Source organism: Pseudophryne corroboree, chromosome 5 (assembly GCF_028390025.1).
Source record: "Pseudophryne corroboree isolate aPseCor3 chromosome 5, aPseCor3.hap2, whole genome shotgun sequence".
Lineage (NCBI taxonomy): Eukaryota > Metazoa > Chordata > Amphibia > Anura > Myobatrachidae > Pseudophryne > Pseudophryne corroboree.
Genome location: NC_086448.1, coordinates 665,401,777 through 665,425,139, shown reverse-complemented (window position 1 = coordinate 665,425,139; position 23,363 = coordinate 665,401,777). Strand labels below are relative to the sequence as shown.

At 43.9% G+C, this 23,363-nt stretch overlaps 1 protein-coding gene across 4 annotated transcripts in view; it reads left to right on the top strand.

Moving 5' to 3' along the window:
* Window positions 1-23,363, top strand: part of RB1CC1 (RB1 inducible coiled-coil 1) — a 397,988-nt gene that overhangs the window by 229,697 nt on the left and 144,928 nt on the right. For all 4 annotated transcript variants that reach the window (XM_063923715.1, XM_063923717.1, XM_063923716.1 and 1 more), the window contains 4 exons: window positions 1,021-1,082; window positions 9,789-9,892; window positions 13,030-13,156; window positions 13,417-15,335. In XM_063923715.1, coding sequence (XP_063779785.1) covers window positions 1,021-1,082; window positions 9,789-9,892; window positions 13,030-13,156; window positions 13,417-15,335 — 2,212 coding nt within the window. The remainder of the gene's footprint in view (window positions 1-1,020; window positions 1,083-9,788; window positions 9,893-13,029; window positions 13,157-13,416; window positions 15,336-23,363) is intronic.

The window sequence follows — 23,363 nt, the reverse complement described above, 5'->3', positions numbered from 1 at the left end:
TGCCTGTGAGCAGCGTGTCTTGCAGAAGCCTGCACAGATCAGTGTGCGTCTGTGTGTGTAAATGTGTAAATAAAAGGTTAAAAATTAGTAAAAAAAAGACTGCGAGCGATCCCCCCCCCCAAAAAAAAATAAATAAATATATAATCATCACCGGATTCTTTGAGCCAACCTGGTACGAAAAATTGCCTAAGTGTTCCCTGTATTTAAAGAACCAGCACCGGGCTCTACTAGCAGGAGGGTAATGCCACAGCCGGGGGACACATTTCACGGGGTCACCCCGGTGAAAGTATCCCCCTAACTAGTTAGCCCCAGACTGGGGATTCCATGTGAAGTGGGTACCCCACTCACGTATATCCCAGGCCTGGGCTGAAGCCCGGGGCTATCCCCCGCAACCCTGGTGGTGGGTGTGTTGTTGATTGCAGTGAGAGATTGTAAAGTAATATTATTCATCACAGTGGTACTAGAGGTCCCATCCAGCCTGCCCCACATGCACTTGGATAACCACAAGTGCTAGCACGCACATCATTAAGAGCCCACTGGTACCTATAGTCCCACTGTAAAGGAAATATTCAAATAAAACCAAGAACTATATGTATATACATACAGCTCTTTTCCCAAAAGTCATGGAACCAACATGTGTTCCTGCACTTCTGTCCCTGTCATGTAGTCAGTGGCCTCTACCATTGGAACAGGCTGCTGATTGGCTAAGAAACAGATCACCCTATACTGCTAATAGTGTCCCTAATAGTGTACTGTGTATTTAGGATTAGTATATTTTTGTTGTCACTAAAGGATCAATAGAAAGCAATGTATTAAGACGCATATTTTCAAAAGATGCATGGCACCTCTTAGTCACAAAAGTCTGTGATGCGCTAAATAGGGCTTTTTGAAACAATTTGAGGATGGACACATTTGGACTTTTGCTTTTTCTCTCTTGGAAATCAGTTATGACAACTAAACTGTTTACATAGAGTCCTAGTATTTTACTAACTCTTAATTCCGTTTTTTTTTTTCATATAGGGAAATCCTATTTACGCAATCGTCTCTTTAGAGGACTTGACTCCTGGCCTTCATCTTTTTGTGTATGTAGACGTAATTACTTTTTCAGTCCTTCTTTGCTGCTTTTGTTATTTATTGTTTTATTAGTCACTACAGTAAGTTCAAAATGTTTTCAAATTGTAGTGTCTCATTGAATATGGTGATTTTTAAGTTTGTGAACCAAGGATCTCATACACATAGTAGTTTACGGAACACACAAAATTATCAGTTACAAGCATAGATAAACATTGTACTTTGTCCTCTTTTTTTTAATTTTTTTACAGAGGTGTAATTGTTGGGGTGTCTTTGTTTCCCAATAATCAGTGACACCAAGCTCTTCAATCATGAGCCGTGGTGAAGTTACAGTTCAGGAAGTAGCATCTTTTTTTATCTGATCACATTTATTCCTGTGGGTTTACGGTTTGTTCCTTTCTTATGCTGGGTACACACTGGAAGATATATTGGCCAATCAGTTGGTTGTCCAATATATCTTTTGCTGATCTGCAGGTGTGTACAAGCAATATGTCTGTGAAAGACGTCTTTCACAGATATATTGCATCTGCTGTGCGACACAGCAGATGACCAATATATCTGCAGATATATTAGTGCATCTTTCAGTGTGTATGAACAATCTCCATCTGCATATATAGCTGCAGATCGATTGAACAGCAGATATATCTTTAAGATATATTGGTGCATCTTTCTGTGTGTATGAACAACCACCATCTGCAGATATATCTGCAGATCGATTGAACAGCAGATATATCTGCTGTTAAATCGATCTGCAGCTATATATGCAGATGGGGATTGTTCATACACACTGAAAGATGCACAAATATATCTGCAGATATATTGGCCATCTGCTGTGTTGCACAGCAGATGCAATATATCTGTGAAAGACGTCTTTCACAGACATATGGCTTGTACACACCTGCAGATCAGCAAAATATATATTGGACAACCAACTAATTGGCCAATATATCTGCCAGTGTGTACCCTGCATTACAACAATATACTGTATTCATTGCGGTTCAAGTTCAATTTTTATATATCTCAAGTGTAACCACATGTTTTTTTTTTCTGGCTTACTTTCTAATTATACGAACAACTCTCATTTTACAAAGCATTGTGGAATATACAGTTTAAGCCATATACACACATAAAATGGTTTACCTAAAGTCACCAAGATCATTTAAATCATGTTTTTAAAGTTTCCCTATAGCATATTGAGCAATCTTATTTTATTATTTTTATGGGGCCACAAGTGTTCCATAGTACCATAGGTTGTTGACCGCACATACACTAAAATTACATAAATACATATAAGCGGAACAATTTACATACATAAATAATTACAGCTCTCAAATTACATAGTGAAAAAAAGGAGAGTGCTTTGATCGAAACAGCTTACATTTAAGAGATGATAGTGGTAGACACAAAATGAGAGTGGAGTTGGGGAATGCAAAGTCTGTGGAGTTAAGGAGGGGAGTGGTAGTCTGAACAGAAATCATTTTAACATTGAGATGCAGGATGTGAGTCCTATAAAGTGTGGGAGTACATCTAAAGGTTGAAAGCAGTGCATGAGAAATACTGAAGGTGTGAATGACTAGAGTTGATCAAGGAGGAGGTGAGGCAACCTCTCTTGGCAGAGCGAAGTGAGCGTTCAGTGGTGTATTCATATATGAGACTGGAGATGTGGAGAGGGGAACAGTGGTTGAATGCTTTGTAGACGAGAGAGAGGATTTTAAAACTTGACTGTGTATAGGAAAGTAAGACTGAAGCGACTGGAAGAGGAGGGTAGCTAACTTGAGTTATAAGAGGAAGCTGAAGCAGGCTAGAATGGAAAGGAATAAAGCATTAGTTTTGTGGGCCAGTGAGTAGATTGCCATAATCTAAGCAAGTGATGTATGGGTGTAAATGACAATTATGGGGGGGGGTTGGGGGGGGAGGGGTGTATCAAAGCTTCTAAAGAGAGCAGGCTGAGAAGTTTCCTATAGCAAATAATCAACATCTAGCTATTATATTATGTAATGTACTAGACAACTGCTAGCTAGAAGCTTATTGGTTGCAGCTTCAGCCTTGTTTAGAAGATTTAATACATCTCCCACTTATTATTTAAAAGGATGAGCAAGGGCCTTTTCCTGGAAATATATGTAGGTGTAAGCAACAGGATTCAGGAAGGGACTGAATGTGCTGGGGTTAAGGTGGGGGGCGGAGGATAAGAAGACAACAGAATGAGGGTGACACCCAGACAGAGGACTTGAGGAGCAAAGGATAGGGATGGTTGGTGAAAGTGCTGTCCTTGGTATGTCAGAAGACAGTGGCTACAGTGTTAGAGCTGTTAGTGCTCGGCGACAAACAGCAGGTGGCATGGGACAGTACGTAAGGAGACAGGTTAGTGTAAGAGAGGGAAATGTAGGTGTGATTGGCGTTCAAGTGGTATTGGAGATAGAAGGAGCTCATTAGCTCTCTGAGGGAAGGGGGAGAAATTATATACTGTATTGATTGTAAATTGAAATTAATGCTAAGTAAATGTTTTAAGTTTTAAAGCATTTTAGTAGGTTCCATAAACATATTGAATGTCTGTATATGTGAGCCCTTTTCCTTACTGCCATGCACCAATTGGAATAGACTAGGCTTGAGTTCAGGCATTTTGCGCTGTTGTATTTCTCTATCGTCCTAGTGGATGCTGGGGTTCCTGAAAGGACCATGGGGAATAGCGGCTCCGCAGGAGACAGGGCACAAAAAGTAAAGCTTTAGGATCAGGTGGTGTGCACTGGCTCCTCCCCCTATGACCCTCCTCCAAGCCTCAGTTAGGTTTTTGTGCCCGGCCGAGAAGGGTGCAATCTAGGTGGCTCTCCTAAAGAGCTGCTTAGAAAAGTTTAGTTTAGGTTTTTTATTTTACAGTGAGTCCTGCTGGCAACAGGATCACTGCATCGAGGGACTTAGGGGAGAAGAAGTGAACTCACCTGCGTGCAGGATGGATTGGCTTCTTTGGCTACTGGACATTAGCTCCAGAGGGACGATCACAGGTACAGCCTGGATGGTCACCGGAGCCTCGCCGCCGGCCCCCTTGCAGATGCTGAAAAGAGAAGAAGGTCCAGAATCGGCGGCAGAAGACTCCTCAGTCTTCTTAAGGTAGCGCACAGCACTGCAGCTGTGCGCCATTGCTCTCAGCACACTTCACACGGCAGTCACTGAGGGTGCAGGGCGCTGGGGGGGGGCGCCCTGGGCAGCAATGAAAATCCTTTTTTTGGCAAAAAAATACCTCACATATAGCCTCCGGGGCTATATGGAGATATTTAACCCCTGCCAGAATCCATTTTTAAGCGGGAGACGAGCCCGCCGAAAAGGGGGCGGGGCCTATCTCCTCAGCACACAGCGCCATTTCCTCACACAGTTCCGCTGGTCAGGAAGGCTCCCAGGCTCTCCCCTGCACTGCACTACAGAAACAGGGTTAAATCAAGAGAGGGGGGGCAAAATTTGGCGAAATTGTGATTTTATAAAAGCAGCTATAAGGGAGCACTTATTATAAGGCTATCCCTGTAAAATATAGCGCTTTGGTGTGTGCTGGCAAACTCTCCCTCTGTCTCCCCAAGGGGCTAGTGGGGTCCTGTCCTCTATCAGAGCATTCCCTGTGTGTGTGTGCTATATGTCGGTACGTGTGTGTCGACATGTATGAGGACGATGTTGGTGAGGAGGCGGAGCAAATTGCCTGTAATGGTGATGTCACTCTCTAGGGAGTCGACACCGGAATGGATGGCTTATTTATGGAATTACGTGATAATGTCAACACGCTGCAAGGTCGGTTGGCGACATGAGACGGCTGGCAAACAAATTAGTACCTGTCCAGGCGTCTCAAACACCGTCAGGGGCGTTAAAACGTCCTTTTACCTCAGTCGGTCGACAGACACAGACACGGACACTGATTTCAGTGTCGACGGTGAAGAAACAAACGTATTTCCCTTTAGGGCCACACGTTACTTGTTAAGGGCAATGAAGGAGGTGTTACATATTTCTGATACTACAAGTACCACAAAAGAGGGTATTATGTGGGATGTAAAAAAACTACCTGTAGTTTTTCCTGAATCAGATAAATTAAATGAAGTGTGTGATGATGCGTGGGTTCCCCCCGATAGAAAATTATTGGCGGTATACCCTTTCCCGCCAGAAGTTAGGGCGCGGTGGGAAACACCCCTTAGGGTGGATAAGGCGCTCACACGCTTATCAAAACAAGTGGCTGTACCGTCTATAGATAGGGCCGTCCTCAAGGAGCCAGCTGACAGGAGGCTGGAAAATATCATAAAAAGTATATACACACATACTGGTGTTATACTGCGACCAGCGATCGCCTCAGCCTGGATGTGCAGAGCTGGGGTGGCTTGGTCGGATTCCCTGACTAAAAATATTGATACCCTTGACAGGGACAGTATTTTATTGACTATAGAGCATTTAAAGGATGCATTTCTATATATACGAGATGCACAGAGGGATATTTGCACTCTGGCATCAAGAGTAAGTGCGATGTCCATATCTGCCAGAAGATGTTTATGGACACGACAGTGGTCAGGTGATGCAGATTCCAAACGGCACAAAGGTGTATTGCCGTATAAAGGAAGAGGAGTTATTTGGGGTCGGTCCATCGGACCTGGTGGCCACGGCAACTGCTGGAAAATCCACCGTTTTTACCCTAAGTCACATCTCTGCAGAAAAAGACACCGTCTTTTCAGCCTCAGTCCTTTCGTCCCTATAAGAGTCATATCTGCCCAGGGATAGAGGAAAGGGAAGAAGACTGCAGCAGGCAGCCCATTCCCAGGAACAGAAGCCTTCCACCGCTTCTGCCAAGCTCTCAGCATGACGCTGGGACCGTACAGGACCCCTGGATCCTACAAGTAGTATCCCAGGGGTACAGATTGGAATGTCGAGACGTTTCCCCCTCGCAGGCTCCTGAAGTCTGCTTTACCAAGGTCTCCCTCCGACAAGGAGGCAGTATGGGAAACAATTCACAAGCTGTATTCCCAGCAGGTGATAATCAAATTACCCCTCCTACAACAAGGAAAGGGGTATTATTCCACACTATATTGTGGTACTGAAGCCAGAAGGCTAGGTGAGACCTATTCTAAATCTAAAAAATTTGAACACTTACAAAGGTTCAAATCAAGATGGAGTCACTCAGAGCAGTGATAACGAACCAGGAAGAAGGGGACTATATAGTGTCCCGGGACATCAGGGATGCTTACCTCCATGTCCCAAATTTGCCCTTCTCACTAAGGGTACTTCAGGTTCGTGGTACAGAACTGTCACTATCAGTTTCAGACGCTGCCGTTTGGATTGTCCACGGCACCCCGGGTCTTTACCAAGGTAATGGCCGAAATGATGATTCTTCTTCGAAGAAAAGGCGTCTTAATTATCCCTTACTTGGACGATCTCCTGATAAGGGCAAAGTCCAGGGAACAGTTGGAGGTCGGAGTAGCACTATCTCGGATACTGCTACAACAGCACGGGTGGATTCTAAATATTCCAAAATCGCAGCTGATCCCGACGACACATCTGCTGTGCCTAGGGATGATTCTGGACACAGTCCAGAAAAAGGTGTTTCTCCCGGAAGAGAAAGCCAGGGAGTTATCCGAGCTAGTCAGGAACCTCCTAAAACCAGGAAAAGTGTCAGTGCATCATTGCACAAGGGTCCTGGTAAAAATGGTGGCTTCCTACGAAGCAATTCCATTTGGCAGATTTCACGCAAGAACTTTTCAGTGGGATCTGCTGGACAAATGGTCCGGATCGCATCTTCAGATGCATCAGCGGATAACCCTATATCCAAGGACAAGGGTGTCTCTCCTGTGGTGGTTACAGAGTGCTCATCTTCTAGAGGGCCGCAGATTCGGCATTCAGGATTGGATGCTGGTGACCACGGAGGCCAGCCCGAGAGGCTGGGGAGCAGTCACACAAGGAAAAAATTTCCAGGGAGTGTGATCAAGTCTGGAGACTTTTCTCCACATAAATATACTGGAGCTAAGGGTAATTTTATAATGCTCTAAGCTTAGCAAGACCTCTGCTTCAAGGTCAGCCGGTATTGATCCAGTGGGAAAAACATCACGGCAGTCGCCCACGTAAACAGACAGGGCGGCACAAGAAGCAGGAGGGCAATGGCAAAAACTGCAAGGACTTTTCGCTGGGCGGAAAATCATGTGATAGCACTGTCAGCAGTGTTTCATTCCGGGAATGGAAACTGGGAAGCAGACTTCCTCAGCAGGCACGACCTCCACCCGGGAGAGTGGAAACTTCATCGGGAAGTTTTTCCACATGATTGTGAACCGTTGGGAAATACCAAAGGTGGACATGATGGCGTCCCGTCTGAACAAAAAACGGGACAGGTATTGCGCCAGGTCAAGAGACCCTCAGGCAATAGCTGTGGACGTTCTGGTAACACCGTGGGTGTACCAGTCGGTGTATGTGTTCCCTCCTCTGCTTCTCATACCTAAGGTACTGAGAATTATAAGACGTAGAGGAGTAAGAACTATACTCATGGCTCCGGATTGGCCAAGAAGGACTTGGTACCCGGAACTTCAAGAGATGCTCACAGAGGACTTATGGCCTCTGCCGCTAAGAAGGGACTTGCTTCAGCAAGTACCATGTCTGTTCCAAGACTTACCGCAGCTGCGTTTGACGGCATGGCGGTGGAACGCCGGATCCTAAGGGAAAAAGGCATTCCGGAAGAGGTCATTCCTACCCTGGTCAAAGCCAGGAAGGAGGTGACCGCACAACATTATCACCACATGTGGCGAAAATATGTTGCGTGGTGTGAGGCCAGGAAGGCCCCACGAAGAAATTTCAACTCGGTCGATTCCTGCATTTCCTGCAAACAGGAGTGTCTATGGGCCTCAAATTGGGGTCCATTAAGGTTCAAATTTCGGCCCTGTCGATTTTCTTCCAGAAAGAATTGGCTTCAGTTCCTGAAGTCCAGAAGTTTGTCAAGGGAGTATTGCATATACAACCCCCTTTTGTGCCTCCAGTGGCACTGTGGGATCTCAACGTAGTTCTGGGATTCCTCAAATCACATTGGTTTAAAACCAGTCAAATCTGTGGATTTGAAGCATCTCACATGAAAAGTGACCATGCTCTTGGCCCTGGCCTGGGCCAGGCGAGTGTCAAATTGGTGGGTTTTTTTTTTTCTCAAAAAAGCCCATATCTGTTTGTCCATTCGGACAGGGCAGAGCTGCGGACTCGTCCCCAGTTCTCTCCCTAAGTTGGTGTCAGTGTTTCACCTGAACCAGCTTATTGTGGTGCCTTGCGCCTACTAGGGACTTGGAGGACTCCAAGTTGCTAGATGTTGTCAGGGCCCTGAAAATATAGGTTCCAGAACGGCTGGAGTCAGGAAAACTGACTTGCTGTTATCCTGTATGCACCCAACAAACTGGGTGCTCTTGCTTCTAAGCAGACTATTGCTAGTTGGATGTGTAATACAATTCAGCTTGCACATTCTGTGGCAGGCCTGCCACAGCCAAAATATGTAAATGCCCATTCCACAAGGAAGGTGGGCTCATCTTGGGCGGCTGCCCGAGGGGTCTCGGCTTTGCAACTTTGCCGAGCGGCTACTTAGTCAGGGGCAAACACGTTTGTAAAATCCTACAAATTTGATACCCTGGCTAAGGAGGACCTGGAGTTCTCTCATTCGGTGCTGCAGAGTCATCCGCACTCTCCCGCCCGTTTGGGAGCTTTGGTATAATCCCCATGGTCCTTTCAGGAACCCCAGCATCCACTAGGACGATAGAGAAAATAAGAATTTACTTACCGATAATTCTATTTCTCGGAGTCCGTAGTGGATGCTGGGCGCCCATCCCAAGTGCGGATTATCTGCAATACTTGTACATAGTTACAAAAATCGGGTTATTATTGTTGTGAGCCATCTTTTCAGAGGCTCCGCTGTTATCATACTGTTAACTGGGTTCAGATCACAGGTTGTACAGTGTGATTGGTGTGGCTGGTATGAGTCTTACCCGGGATTCAAAATCCTTCCTTATTGTGTACGCTCGTCCGGGCACAGTATCCTAACTGAGGCTTGGAGGAGGGTCATAGGGGGAGGAGCCAGTGCACACCACCTGATCCTAAAGCTTTACTTTTTGTGCCCTGTCTCCTGCGGAGCCGCTATTCCCCATGGTCCTTTCAGGAACCCCATCATCCACTACGGACTCCGAGAAATAGAATTATCGGTAAGTAAATTCTTATTTTTACAGCATGACAGGGTCTATCTCTGGATGCTGCTTAGGACAAACCACACAGAGGTGACTTTCCTTTACAGATGTATTCTCACCTGGCTGTGTTATATGGACATTGTACTATGAGTGTGGGGTTGGGGGTGCTGTCACGACACAACAACCTTTTAATAAGTATATAAATATACTGTTCCTGCTCATGTCAATAATTTATTATTGCCATTAATGTTCACTAGCCTAACTTAGGCCGTATAACTAGTAGATTTGTTATATTGTTTTATTTCATATTTGTTTTCACCAGTTAGAGATGTTTGTCCTTTATGTGAAGTAGTGCTGTATAGGGAAGTAGTGCTTTATGGGGAAGCTACTTATATCATCACAATGTACATTTATACATGTGAAAAGTTGCAGATCTCATTAAAACTGTGCCAGGGTCATTACTGACCTGTATCCACCGATCAGAAGTTTTTAATCCACTTCTCTTTAAGAGACTTCTTCCCCTCCTCACAAGATTAACAACATTTTATTGTCGTTTAGACTCGAAAGCCAAGGAGGTTCGATAGTGAGTTACCTGATATCTCTGTAATCGACCTGCAGTTTCTGCAGTCTCTTTGTCCTCCAGAAGTTCAACTTTTCCTCAGGTATTGACCTTTACCTATTTTGATTTTGGGGTTTGCAAGGAGACATACACATATATTCAATTGATGTTGACAACTGCCGTCTTGTCGGAAAGACAGCAGTTTCCGACAGGTTTACTGTAAGTCGGAAGGGGTTCCGACCTATTCAATGCCGGCTGTTTTTTTCCGACTTGATGGCGTGGATTGTCGGATCCATGTGTTCCGTGACCAAATCCAACAGGTTTTGGTCCCAGTTCAGACAATCTCAATCCGACTTTTTTTAAAGTCGAATTGACATTGTCGGAACCGGGAAGATGAGACGGGGGAACGGCGACACGTCATGATGGCGAGCATGTGATGGGGACCTGAGGAGAGGAGCAGGGATGGGGAGGAGTGGAGCATGGACGGGTAAGGAGAGGAAACAGTAGCAGCACGGACGGACACCGGCGCTCAGCATAGAGGACCTGCCCGCTGGACGTGACAGCAAGGGGTTTGAGCGGCGTCTGCCTTCCCAAGTACTTGTAACAGTTGTCAGGAGCGGCCAAATCCGACAGTCTGATTTGGCCGCTCATTGAATACAGACCTGTCGGATCCTCTCTATTGGAAAGGATCCGACAGGTATTGAATATACCCCGTACTGTACACATAAAGATGTTTGCATTGCTATTTTAAGTTATGAAATCATTGTATACTGAATATACACATTAATTTTACACCATTTCTCTGCTCCCTATCCTTTTGCAATACTTGTCTTGTACCATTCTAAGCCCCTGTTTCAATAACATTCCCCAATGGCACCTTCAGTCAATATTTCCATTTACTTTAATGCTCCTGTTTTATACTCCTTTCCGCCTCCAAATTCCCACTTGTGCCTGTGTTCTATTCCCTTTCTGAACTTAGCAAGTTAACTGCTGTTAGATCATACATCAGGAAGCTTAACAGGAATTAAGCATTTTACAGTGTAATCTCTAATTGTGTTCTTCATGTATCTTTTTGAAATACAGTACGTTTTTCATGTTCCTATTGACATTTTATATTGCTACAATTGTGAGTCATCGGAGCAAGCAGGTGGTGATCTGGATGAAAATAAATCTTATTAAATTAAGGGTGCATTCAAAACCAGCACATATGATGTCTGACATTTGAAATATAGTGCAAAACAAGTTGAATCCCATGTCACTTTGAGGATGGGGGTGGTAGAGATTTATTGTGTAGATGATTGTACATCCCTATTTCAACTCTAATAGTTTCATTAAGTAGTCTCTCAGGGATTATTTCAGTTGCCCATTTATTAGAAAAGAGAATAGGTGCCTTTAATCACAGAATTTGTCAACATTTTAATGCATTTTTCCACTAACAAGAACTTGTGATTAATAGGGAAATAAATGATGATAAATTACAGATAAATGTTTAAACAAATTGTTTTTTAATTGCTGATGTGTTACATTTTTTTTTGCAAGAAAAAGGAGCAATTACCTTCTTGGAAGTATGCCATTTTTGAATAACATAATTTTTTTGTTGTTGTAGTGTACGTGCAAACTTGTAATCTTTTTGCACTTAGCTTCCAAATGAATCAATTTTCTTTGTTGATGCTCCATCAAACATAACGATGAGAAAATTGTAAAGAATATTTTTAACTTTGCTTTTCTTGTGAAATTTTTTTTAGAGGGTTTTACATTTTGTCTATCTTATTTTATGATTGCTTACCTCAGTTTGTCACTTTTTCAGATTAATTTATAGGTTTTTGTCAGATACAAACCTAGAAAAAAGGAACTGCTTAATTTTAAAAGTTTAAAGGGATTGAGTGTTTTTTTTTTTTTTTTTGTCATATACAAGGGTGGTTCAATAAATAAGGTAACAATACCTCTCATTGCGTAAATATATTAAACTCATACATTATACATATAATTAATAGTGTGACCTTGGTACATACTTGGTCTAAGCATTTGTTCCCAGTGGTACATCAAGGCATGTAACCCAGCATAGAAAAAACCAGTGCCAAGTGCCTGAAGCCAGGACATGATGGCTTGCTGAACTTCACTGTCAGTTTACGAATCGTCTTCCACCCAGGTGCTTCTTCAATGGTCCATATAGATGGAAATCACTCATTGCCACGTCAGGACTGTAGGGAGGATAATCCAGTACCTCCCAGTGGTACCCGCTGCTCATCTTGAATGTCTGTCTGCCATTATCAAAGGCATTGCACCAAACCCAAACCTGTTTCTGTGAGATGACATTATCACTGCACACCTCGACAAGTTGGCGATGAATTTCAGCTGTTAATGTGACCTTTAGGTGCAGAAATCTGATCACACTATGCACCTCAATGTTTGACCATGTTCACTCCAGCCCCGCCATCTTACCACTGATGTTGGGACAGTGGTGATGCGCAGTCTAATGACCACGAATGGGAAGCAGTGGTCTACCTGCTCTAGCCTGGCAGGAAATTAGAATGAAATAGAGAACATTACACACGTGAGACGTCCTGTTACTTTTACTTATTGAACTAGCCTCGTATTAAACTCAATTACTTTTATTGTGACACTAACTTTTTTTTTGAACAGCGCAGAGTGATACGGAAGTGGCTTGTCTAGGTGCCAGTTGCACACTGTGTCCATTTTATCCATCAATTTGTGCAGGCCTCTTAAAATGAGCTATTACCATAACAAAGGGGACCGCTTACTTTGGTGGTGTGACTTGCACTGGTTCTGAAAGTGTTTGGGGTTTTTTGACATTGTGCTTAATATTTTTTACACGAATCCCCCAAGAGAGAACCATAAACTCAGTAGCAAAATACAGTGAAATATACAGTTGTTTTCATTATTCCAAGGAATCATTTTAGTATATGAAATCTAAAAATATGTTAAAACTCAATGCACTTTTTATGATTGAGTCCCATTTAAATTGATGCCTTATCTTTCAATGGAGAGTGTCCTTCATATATATTACAGCACACATCAATCAGTCAGTCAGTCAGTCAGTCAGTCAGTCAGTCAGTGCATGTACCTGCTGGAAACAAATGTATGTAATTAATTTAAAGCCAAGGGTAAAATTTACCAAGGGTAAAATTACACATTGTAATGGAGGTTACTGAGTCAGGTACATTTTGCTAAATTGCATATTATATTCATTGTTGTAAAATGTCTACTTTCCACCCGCAGGGTTCCTTTACTTTGTGATTTTGAGCCTCTACACCAGCATGTACGCGCTCTACACAACTTGGTAAAAGCTGCACAAAGTTTGGATGAAATGTCACAGACTATTACAGATCTGTTAAATGAACAAAAGGTGTAGTATTTCAAATCATATTTGGGAGATCACTGAATGAAAATATTAATCCAAAACATTATAATCATGCCTGCTTTATAATCTTCGTTTTGTACTGTAACTACAGTAAGCAGTTTTTATTTGAGCAAAACTGTGTTCTGCTCTTAAACAAAATAAAGGGTATGAGAGCTAAATCTGGTGAACATAGTTTAAAATTACAATAAAAAATATCCAAATGCATATTGATTACAATTTTATTTGATTACAATATTTCTTTTCAGATTTCTCATGGTCAGCTCTCACCGCATTCTGTTACTACACCAAGGATAGAAAGTGTAACTGAAGCTACAACTACTACCTCATCCAAATCTCCTCCATCACTCAGTCTTCAGGGTCCCATTTGTCCTTCTGTTGCCATTCCAGGACCTTTAGAAGAACTCTCTCCAGATAGCATTGATGCTCATACATTTGATTTTGAAACAATTGCCCATCCAAATATTGAACAATCTCTTAAACAGGGTTCTTTGGACTTGGACTCATTAGTAGATAGTCCAGAATCTGATTTTATGTCGGCAGTCAACGAGTTTGTTATAGAAGAAAATCCTGTCTCGCCCAACATAAGTGATACACAGAGTCCAGAAATGATGGTGGAATCTCTATATTCTTCCGTTATAAATGCGATTGACAGCAGACGTATGCAAGACACAAAAGGAAAACCAAAAGACGACAACGTTGAAAATATCTGTTTAAAGGCTTGTATGGAGAAGTGTAAATTTGTTGCACAAGAATCACAAACCAATTTGAGGAATTTCAAAGAAGAACTTTGTCATTTGAGAATACTTGTACAAAGGGAGCAGAGTCAGTTTGCTAGTGCTATTAAATCGGTTTCTGCCGATATTCTAAATATATTTGCACGTGCCAATTGTTCTCTTGAATCTAGATTAAAAGAGAAGCATTTAGAAGAATTGCACGTTTTAGAGAAATCGTATGAGAAACGACTACAGTTATCAAAGGAAGATATTGAAATGAAGGAGGAAATAATTGCGAAGTTTAAAGTTGACATTATGCGGTTAAACAATGATTTACAGATTAAGGGTGATGAATTTACCACAATCACAAGGGAAAAGGAAACACTTCTTTCTTTGCAAAACGAAAGAGATCAGAAAATGATCTGTCTTGAAAGCGCCATGAGGGAACAATCGGGAGAAATTCAGAAGTTGAAACGGTCAAGGGAATCAGCGCTAGAGGATTTTAAGAAACTTCATGCTGAAAATGAAGAAAAACTCAGACTACTTAAGGAGGAATTTCAGATTTTAGAGCAAACACACTTAAAAGAATTAGAAGACAATTTAAAGCTCAGGCATGCACAAGAACTGGAAAATGTGACAACTGAACATAAATGTTCTGCAGACAAACTTAAAATGGATAATAAACTCAAGATTGACCAATTGCAAGAATCATCTGCAGCAGTAACTCAAGAAAAGAATTCTCAGCTGCAAGAATTAGATCTTCGAGTTTCCGAGCTCTCCGATATTAGATGTAAATTGGAAGTTGAATTAGCTCTAAAAGAAGGAGAGATAGACGAAATTAAGTTAATTCTGGAGGAAAGTAGAACGCAGCAGCTGGATGATTTACAAACTCAAGTTGACGAGAAAACGGAAACCCTAAAGAAAGAGGTTGTTAGTCTGAATAATTTGTTACAAGTTCAGAAAGATGAACATGAGCATGCACTAGCTGAGCTCAAAACTCTTTTGTCAACTGAGAGAAATCAATGTATTTCAGAGCTTTTAAATAGACATGAGGCTGAAACCAATTCTTTGCGGAAGGACCTAAGCAATTTAACCACTGCCCATCAACAACTACTGGAAACAGAGAGTAGACTACAGGAAGAAATAAGTGTCCTACAAAATAAACTAGATGACAGCTTGAAAGCGCTTGAAAGACAAACTGAGCAACATGAGAACTCTCTAAAAGAAAAGAAAGAAATGTATGAATTGTCTATTCGGAAACTTGAAGAGGAGCGAGAACAAATTTCCCAGAAGCCTGAAAAAGAACCACTCTTGCAGAATTTTGAGGAAGGGGAATGTGAAAAAAAAGACTCTGCACGCCTCGCCGTTACAGACCTTGCAATGCACAGGCAGATTGTTGAAAAAGAACTTTTAGAAAAAATCCAGCTTCTTGAAGAACAATTAAATAAAAGGTAGGATGAGCTCTTCATACCATTTACAAATTGTGAGAAAATAAAAAAAATTTTATTTCATTTCCAGTGTGTAGATATTACTGAAACGTTCATGCCAACAAAGTTAAATTCTCTGTGTCTAAAATTAAATTTGTGCAATAAACATAAATATTTTATTTCAATTCATTTTGGCTATAAATGTTTAGTGTGTCTCAATCTGATCTTTGATGTATAGTCTGTTTGAGGAACAAAGCTGTGGAATTTTGCCTTAAAATTGTTATTTGGTACCAAAAGAGAATTTTATAAATGATGTGTGACTATACCGTGTAGATGCTGTTTGGCTAATGTATGTATTAATGTATTACTTTCTTAAGCAGTTCCAGGTTTGTACCAGACACTTGACAAGTACTGTAGCAGGTTTTACTTTACCTCAGTTATTACCAGACAGACAAATAGAAGAAATGTGAGATATTACTGCATTTCTGCACATATAATTTTAAGGTGGGTACACACTATTAGATATATCTGCAGATCAATTGATCTGCAGATATATCTATGTACGGATCGGGCAGTGTGCTGTGCATACACACAGCCCGATCCGTCGGGGGACTGACGTCATGAACTGGGCGCGCCCGCCCAGTTCACCTGTCAATCACCGCCGGCCGCCGCAGCATGTGTACGGGCGGTCGGACGACCGCCCCGTACTCACACAGCGACGGGCCAATATATCGTTAGATATATTGGCTGTCGGCTGTGCTGCGCGGCCGACGCGATACGTCTGTGAACGACGGAGTTCACAGACGTATCGCCCGTACACACTGGCCGACGGTCCCGCGATGTATCGGCCGTTCAAGAGAACGGCCGATACATCGACCAGTGTGTACGGGCCTTTAGGATGATTTTATAAAGTATAATCACAGTTTATAACAGTTTTATTTTTCTTCTTTCCTTGTAACCTGTTATTTACCATAATATCTCTTCTCTCCAAGGCTTCCCTAATATATGAATTCATTTTTCTGACCTTTTTTATCCTCTATTAAGTATCATTCGTATGCACATGCCTTGCCTTAAAGCAGATGTGTAAACAGCATTTATCTAGCTTCACACGTTCTAGAATTCCCCATGTTTTGTGGTTTTGCTCAGCTCTTCACAGTGATCATAGCTGTCTGTAAGGCAATATTACAAGAACTTTCTTGGATAACTCTTCTCCTGAGAATAGATCCCATAATGGTATTTTCTGAAATGTTGAATGTTCTTGTAATTTTGCCTTATGGACAGATATTGCTCGATCTGACTCAGCTTGGAACCGTGTTTCAAATCCTGGGTCGGATCCAGAATTTTGGTGTAAAAGGGGTAAAACAGTGCTGAATACCTATATATAAAGTGAACCTGTAACACTTAAGGGCCGAATTCAGTTAGCCCCGAAAATCAATTTTCTCATGGTAAAATTTATTTACCGCGAATTGCGAAAGTGTCTATTGAATTGTCAGCGAAAACAGATTTGTGTTAATATAACCACAAATAATATTCACCACCTCTGAATAGGTGGTAAACTTGGGGATAATCCCTATTATAAATTCAAAAGTACAGGATTTGGTTTAGAACCCCTGGGACACCGCCAAATGACTAATTAGGCAATTAGAAGTTTTTAATTGCCCAATAATGACATGTCATTTTGGGGTGAAAAGTGCAAAATTATGGAAGTTGGGGTACAAGGTATGGGACATGTATATTGGGGTACTTTATGAGTGAGACAAGTGGTTTTACACTTGCAGATGGGAGTAATCAGTCTGTTTCCACTTTGTTTTACTTGTCCCCTAAAATTACCCAATTTATACTTTTACCCATTTTTATGTACCCTGAATTTAATTTTAGCACTTATTTTGCTGGAAAAAATAGCTTTTTCTCATTTTTCACACATTTTGGGCCTAATTCAGGTCTGATCACAAAATCTTTAATGAGCAAAACCATGTGCAGTGCAGAGAGGGCAGATATAACATGTGCAGAGAGAGTTAAATTTGGGTGGGGTGTGTTCAAACTGAAATCTAAATTTCAGTGTAAAAATAAAGCAGCCAGTATTTACCCTGCACAGAAACAAAATAACCCACCCAAATCTAACTCTCTCTGCACAGGTTATATCAGAGGTTCTCAAACTCGGTCCTCGGGGGCCCACACAGTGCATGTTTTGCAGGTCTCCTCACAGAATCACAAGTGAAATAATTAGCTCCACCTGTGGACCTTTTAAAATGTGTCAGTGAGTAATTAATACACCTGTGCACCTGCTGGGTTACCTGCAAAACATGCACTGTGTGGGCCCCCGAGGACCGAGTTTGAGAACCTCTGTGTTATATCTTCCCCACCTGCAGTTCAACATGGTTTTGCCCGTTAGAAAAAGATATTGCTTTTGCGATCAACCCTGAATTAGGCACTTTGTTTTTAAAAATGCATATAACAGCCATTTGACCCAAATTAAGTACCCAAAATAACTTTATTTTCTCCTTCATCCACTAGGGGCCACTGGAGTGTAGTTACAATGGGGAAATAGTAGGCAGTAATTGGGAGCTGGCACTTTAAAAATTCTCACACTGTGGCTAGCTCCTCCCCTACTATCTCCCCTCCAAGCCAGTCTTAGTTTAGTGCCCGATGTAGCTGGTTCACTTGGGTTTAGCTAAAGAATTTTTTCTTATTATTTTATTTTTCTTTCACACACGCACAGACTGGCAGCTCTGCCACTGCCAGTCTGCACCGCGGGACCTGCCGGCGGGGTCCCATCGCAGCTGCGTGCGGCTCGGGATGGGCCTCGGCTGAGGGAGACACTGAGCTCTCCTGAGTTGGCGGACACCGCTGCGTGCGGCGCGTGTCGGGGCCGCTCAACCAGCAGAAGATTCCGGCAGCAAGGCAGCGGTGAGTATCAAAAATGGCCGGACACCGCTGCTTGCGGCGCGTGTCGGGGCCGATCGGTCGAGCAAAACTCCGCTGAGTGCGGCTCCTGACGACACTACATCAGGACAGCGGTGAGTACAATCTCCCCCCCTCCAGACTGATGTATGTTTTTACTTGATTTAATGTGTAGGCGCACTTACTGATTTGAACTTGGCGCCATTATGTGGGGGGCGGAGCTTCAGCCCGCTCTGTAAGCGGGCTCAGCGCTCTTCACTACCCGGCTGCAGCATACAGGCAGCCGGGTGATACATATTTACATCCCCGCGGGTAATACATTCTCCCCGCGGGTAATACATCCCGCTCCGTTCGGCGGGCTCAGGCTCTCCTCTCCCCGGCCGCAACACTCCCAGCTCCCCGGCCGCAGCATACAGGCGGCCGGGGAGATACATCTCTCCAGGCGGCTGGGGAGATACATTTACACTCTCCACTTAAGACCGTTCCCTGGCCGCAGCATACAGGCGACCGGGGAGATGCATTTACTAAGTGAGGCGGCCGGGGGATACAGGGACGCTTTTCCACTGACTATGCAGCGGATTCAAATTTGGCGCCGAAGCAAGGGGGCGGAGCTAACTCCCGCTCTGTACGGCGGGCTCTCTCCGCTCCCCGGCCGCTGCAGCATGACACGCCGCTCCACAGTCCCCCGCTCCCCGGGCCGCTCAAAGCTCATTTCCTCTCCTGGCTGTGCAGGGAGGATTCTGTGCATAGTACAAGGTATGAGGGGGGGTGATGGCTTATAACAGCGGGCTCCCCGGCGGCGGCTCACAGCTCGGTTACTGTCTCTAGGCAACACACCTGTCTCTGGGGGTTTTAGTTTTTCTAGGCATTGTTGCTGCTGAAATATAGCTACATTCCTCCATGCAGGGGAGTCCTCTGCCCGGCATTTTATACATGTAGATCAGGGAACCTGCTCTATTACACATAGACAGTATTTATCTACCCTATTAGGTTCACATACACAGTATTTCTCTACCCGGTTGGGTTCACTGTGGTGTGTGTGTGTATGTATGTATGTATGTATATATATGTATATATATATATATATATATATATATATGTATATAGATGGATAGATATATAGATATGTTTATATATATATTTAAGTGTGTGTGGGTATGTATATAGATATATGCATACAATACCATATATAGGGGATAAAACAAACACTTCCGCAATGTTTTCTAATAACAAAATACCCCACCTTGCCACATAACATTTTCCCCCATCTTTTCTCGCAGGCTGGTCACCATTTTGGAAAGCCAGCGCAACCTCCGAGAAACTTCTGGTGCACCTAAATTAGCGGCACACTACATACAGGGCGGGGTGTTGCCTTCCCTTTATTATTCCTTGGTGTCACTAGTTACTAATGCTATTAGTAATTTGGGGAATGTATTTAAGGCAAATAGCGCTGTGGCTCAGTACGCTAGTAGCGGGTATCTGAACATCCAAAAAAAAAAAACTTTAAGGGGAGCTCCTATAGCCTAGGGCTAAGACTCCTGTCCCACAGCGCAGCGTTACTGGTTCAGGTCTCCGCTGCTCCAGAAAGTTTATTTGAATCGTGTCGGTCACTATACATTATAGTGCAGACCTTACATAGGGCTGTGTTTATTTAACCCACCTTTTCTCCTTTCGTTTGTCTCACCTGGGATAGTCAAAGAATTCCCTGTTAGGTGTGAAATATGCAGTGGAGCCATCTGCTTAGCCGTCCACGCACCTGCAGGACACTCCTGTTTGAACAGCTCAGATTATACAGGTAATGTCGCTGTTGACCAGAGACCTGGTACGTCATTTCACCTCTCCAGGTTTCTAAAGGAACCTTGCTAACCTTCCATGTTACAATACTAATGATGTCTGTTTTCTGTGGAGTCTGAACCAGTGTCTCAGAATATCCAGGTGCATTATACAGCAGTTCGGCTGATACTGCAGGTAAAGGAGACGGACACGTCAAGTCCATCAGGGTTCGACGCCGATGACGAAATGGCAGCGACTGGTCCAGTTTCGGAGTAGCTGGACATGCTCCGGTAGGCGGCCGGCAGACACCCGAATACACAATTTCAGGTATCAAACAATGTGTGTTTTCCTATCCTTTCCCCGCAGACGGCACAAAAGGGTATCAGAACCTCTCCAGGGTATACCCCTCGATGTATCGCCGGTCCAACAAGCTGCCGTTTTCCTGAGGCAACCTGGCTCAGGGATCCATCGAAGACACATATACGGCAGCGGGGTTCTACCTTGTCCGGAGCAGGTAGGTTGTGGAACAATTGTCCTCTAGGTTACAGGATGTTTTGCATCAGGATCAATTGATACTTTGGTACAGGTCAGAATCACGATTCTGCTTTATGTTCTTTGGAGGTCTCCACGTCTGTAGACTCGGAACCTGCATTTTCGCTTCGGCTGTCTTAACCCGACGACCTCTGGGGCTGCGACAGTGACAGGTGAACATGAAATCCTACGGGGCAGATGGTTCAGGGGAAGGAACTTTCTGCAGGATTTCTTGAACCATTGGAGGTAAGTCCACTTTGATTTCTTCCACTACTGCCCCAGCTCCAAGACAGACCTTTATCGGTCTTTCCTTTAGATTTTTCCGTGCCCTTTCAAGCTTTCGACTCCACACGGGCGATATCTCCGTACCCAGGGGGTCTCAGGGTAAAAAGGCTGAAGCAGAGGTTCAACATCCTCGGTCCAGTCTGATTTTCGGTCATCCTATACACCCACTACAGGTCAGACTTTCCTACCACCTGGAGGGTCCCAGGGTAGGCGCAGGTCGGTGGGACAAGGTTTGGGCGGTTACAGACTGGATTTTGGGGTACAACCGTCTCAGGAGTCCCTCGGCATGGATCGGCCGATTTACAATGACAAGAGTCATAATGCAGGCGGCGCTCCATATGCTTCTAATCGCAAAGGGTGTTGTTCCCTGTTTTTCACATATCATTTGAATCGGGACAGTTCTCAGGCCTTTGTTTTCTTTTCACGTTCCGAAGCCAGTTGGCTCGGCCAGGCCTATTCTGGCCTTAGAATCCTTTCAGTCTGTGATCGCTAGTTTGAACAAAAAAGGGAGTTTTACGTGTCCCTTGTCTTCAGAGATGCCTGTTTACTGATTTCCGCTGGGTTTCCTTATCGGGCTTTTCTCAGATTCGCATTATAGGATTCTTATTTTCACTGTCAGTCTTTTCCTTTTGGTCTCTCTTCCGCTCCCACAGGGTTCAGGAAGATCACAGAATAACTCTAATGGGACAATCTACTGCTACTATCCCACTCTGTACATTAGGGGCTTCTGAATATCCGGAGGATCCAGGAGCTTCTGGTTCGACACAGATCCAATTTATGCTCCTCATAAACGTTTTCTCAACAGGGTCCGTCGGAGGATTTCTCTATCGTCCTAGTGGATGCTGGGGTTCCTGAAAGGACCATGGGGAATAGCGGCTCCGCAGGAGACAGGGCACAAAAAGTAAAGCTTTAGGATCAGGTGGTGTGCACTGGCTCCTCCCCCTATGACCCTCCTCCAAGCCTCAGTTAGATTTTTGTGCCCGGCCGAGAAGGGTGCAATCTAGGTGGCTCTCCTAAAGAGCTGCTTAGAAAAGTTTAGCTTAGGTTTTTTATTTTACAGTGAGTCCTGCTGGCAACAGGATCACTGCAACGAGGGACTTAGGGGAGAAGAAGTGAACTCACCTGCGTGCAGGATGGATTGGCTTCTTGGCTACTGGACATTAGCTCCAGAGGGACGATCACAGGTACAGCCTGGATGGTCACCGGAGCCTCGCCGCCGGCCCCCTTGCAGATGCTGAAACGAGAAGAGGTCCAGAATCGGCGGCAGAAGACTCCTCAGTCTTCTTAAGGTAGCGCACAGCACTGCAGCTGTGCGCCATTTTCCTCTCAGCACACTTCACACGGCAGTCACTGAGGGTGCAGGGCGCTGGGAGGGGGGCGCCCTGGGAGGCAAATGAAAACCTTTTTTGGCTAAAAATACCTCACATATAGCCTCCGGGGGCTATATGGAGATATTTAACCCCTGCCAGAATCCGTTAAGAGCGGGAGACGAGGCCGCCGAAAAAGGGGCGGGGCCTATCTCCTCAGCACACAGCGCCATTTTCCCTCACAGAAAGGCTGGAGGGAAGGCTCCCAGGCTCTCCCCTGCACTGCACTACAGAAACAGGGTTAAAACAGAGAGGGGGGGCACTAATTTGGCGTTAGAAATATATAAAAAAAAAAGATGCTATAAGGGAAAACACTTATATAAGGTTGTCCCTATATAATTATAGCGTTTTTGGTGTGTGCTGGCAAACTCTCCCTCTGTCTCTCCAAAGGGCTAGTGGGTCCTGTCCTCTATCAGAGCATTCCCTGTGTGTGTGCTGTGTGTCGGTACGTGTGTGTCGACATGTATGAGGACGATGTTGGTGAGGAGGCGGAGCAATTGCCTGTAATGGTGATGTCACTCTCTAGGGAGTCGACACCGGAATGGATGGCTTATTTAGGGAATTACGTGATAATGTCAACACGCGCCAAGGTCGGTTGACGACATGAGACGGCCGACAAACAATTAGTACCGGTCCAGACGTCTCAAAAACACCGTCAGGGGTTTAAAACGCCCGTTTACTTTAGTCGGTCGACACAGACGCAGACAGGGACACTGAATCCAGTGTCGACGGTGAATAAACAAACGTATTCCTTATTAGGGCCACACGTTAAGGGCAATGAAGGAGGTGTTACATATTTCTGATACTACAAGTACCACAAAAGAGGGTATTATGTGGGATGTGAAAAAACTACCGTAGTTTTTCCTGAATCAGATAAATTAAATGAAGTGTGTGATGATGCGTGGGTTCCCCCCGATAGAAAATATGGGCGGTATACCCTTTCCCGCCAGAAAACACCCCTTAGGGTGGATAAGGCGCTCACACGCTTATCAGAACAAGTGGCGGTAACGTCTATAGATAGGGCCGTCCTCAAGGAGCCAGCTGACAGGAGGCTGGAAAAATATCATAAAAAGTATATACACACATACTGGTGTTATACTGCGACCAGCGATCGCCTCAGCCTGGATGTGCAGAGCTGGGGTGGCTTGGTCGGATTCCCTGACTAAAAATATTGATACCCTTGACAGGGACAGTA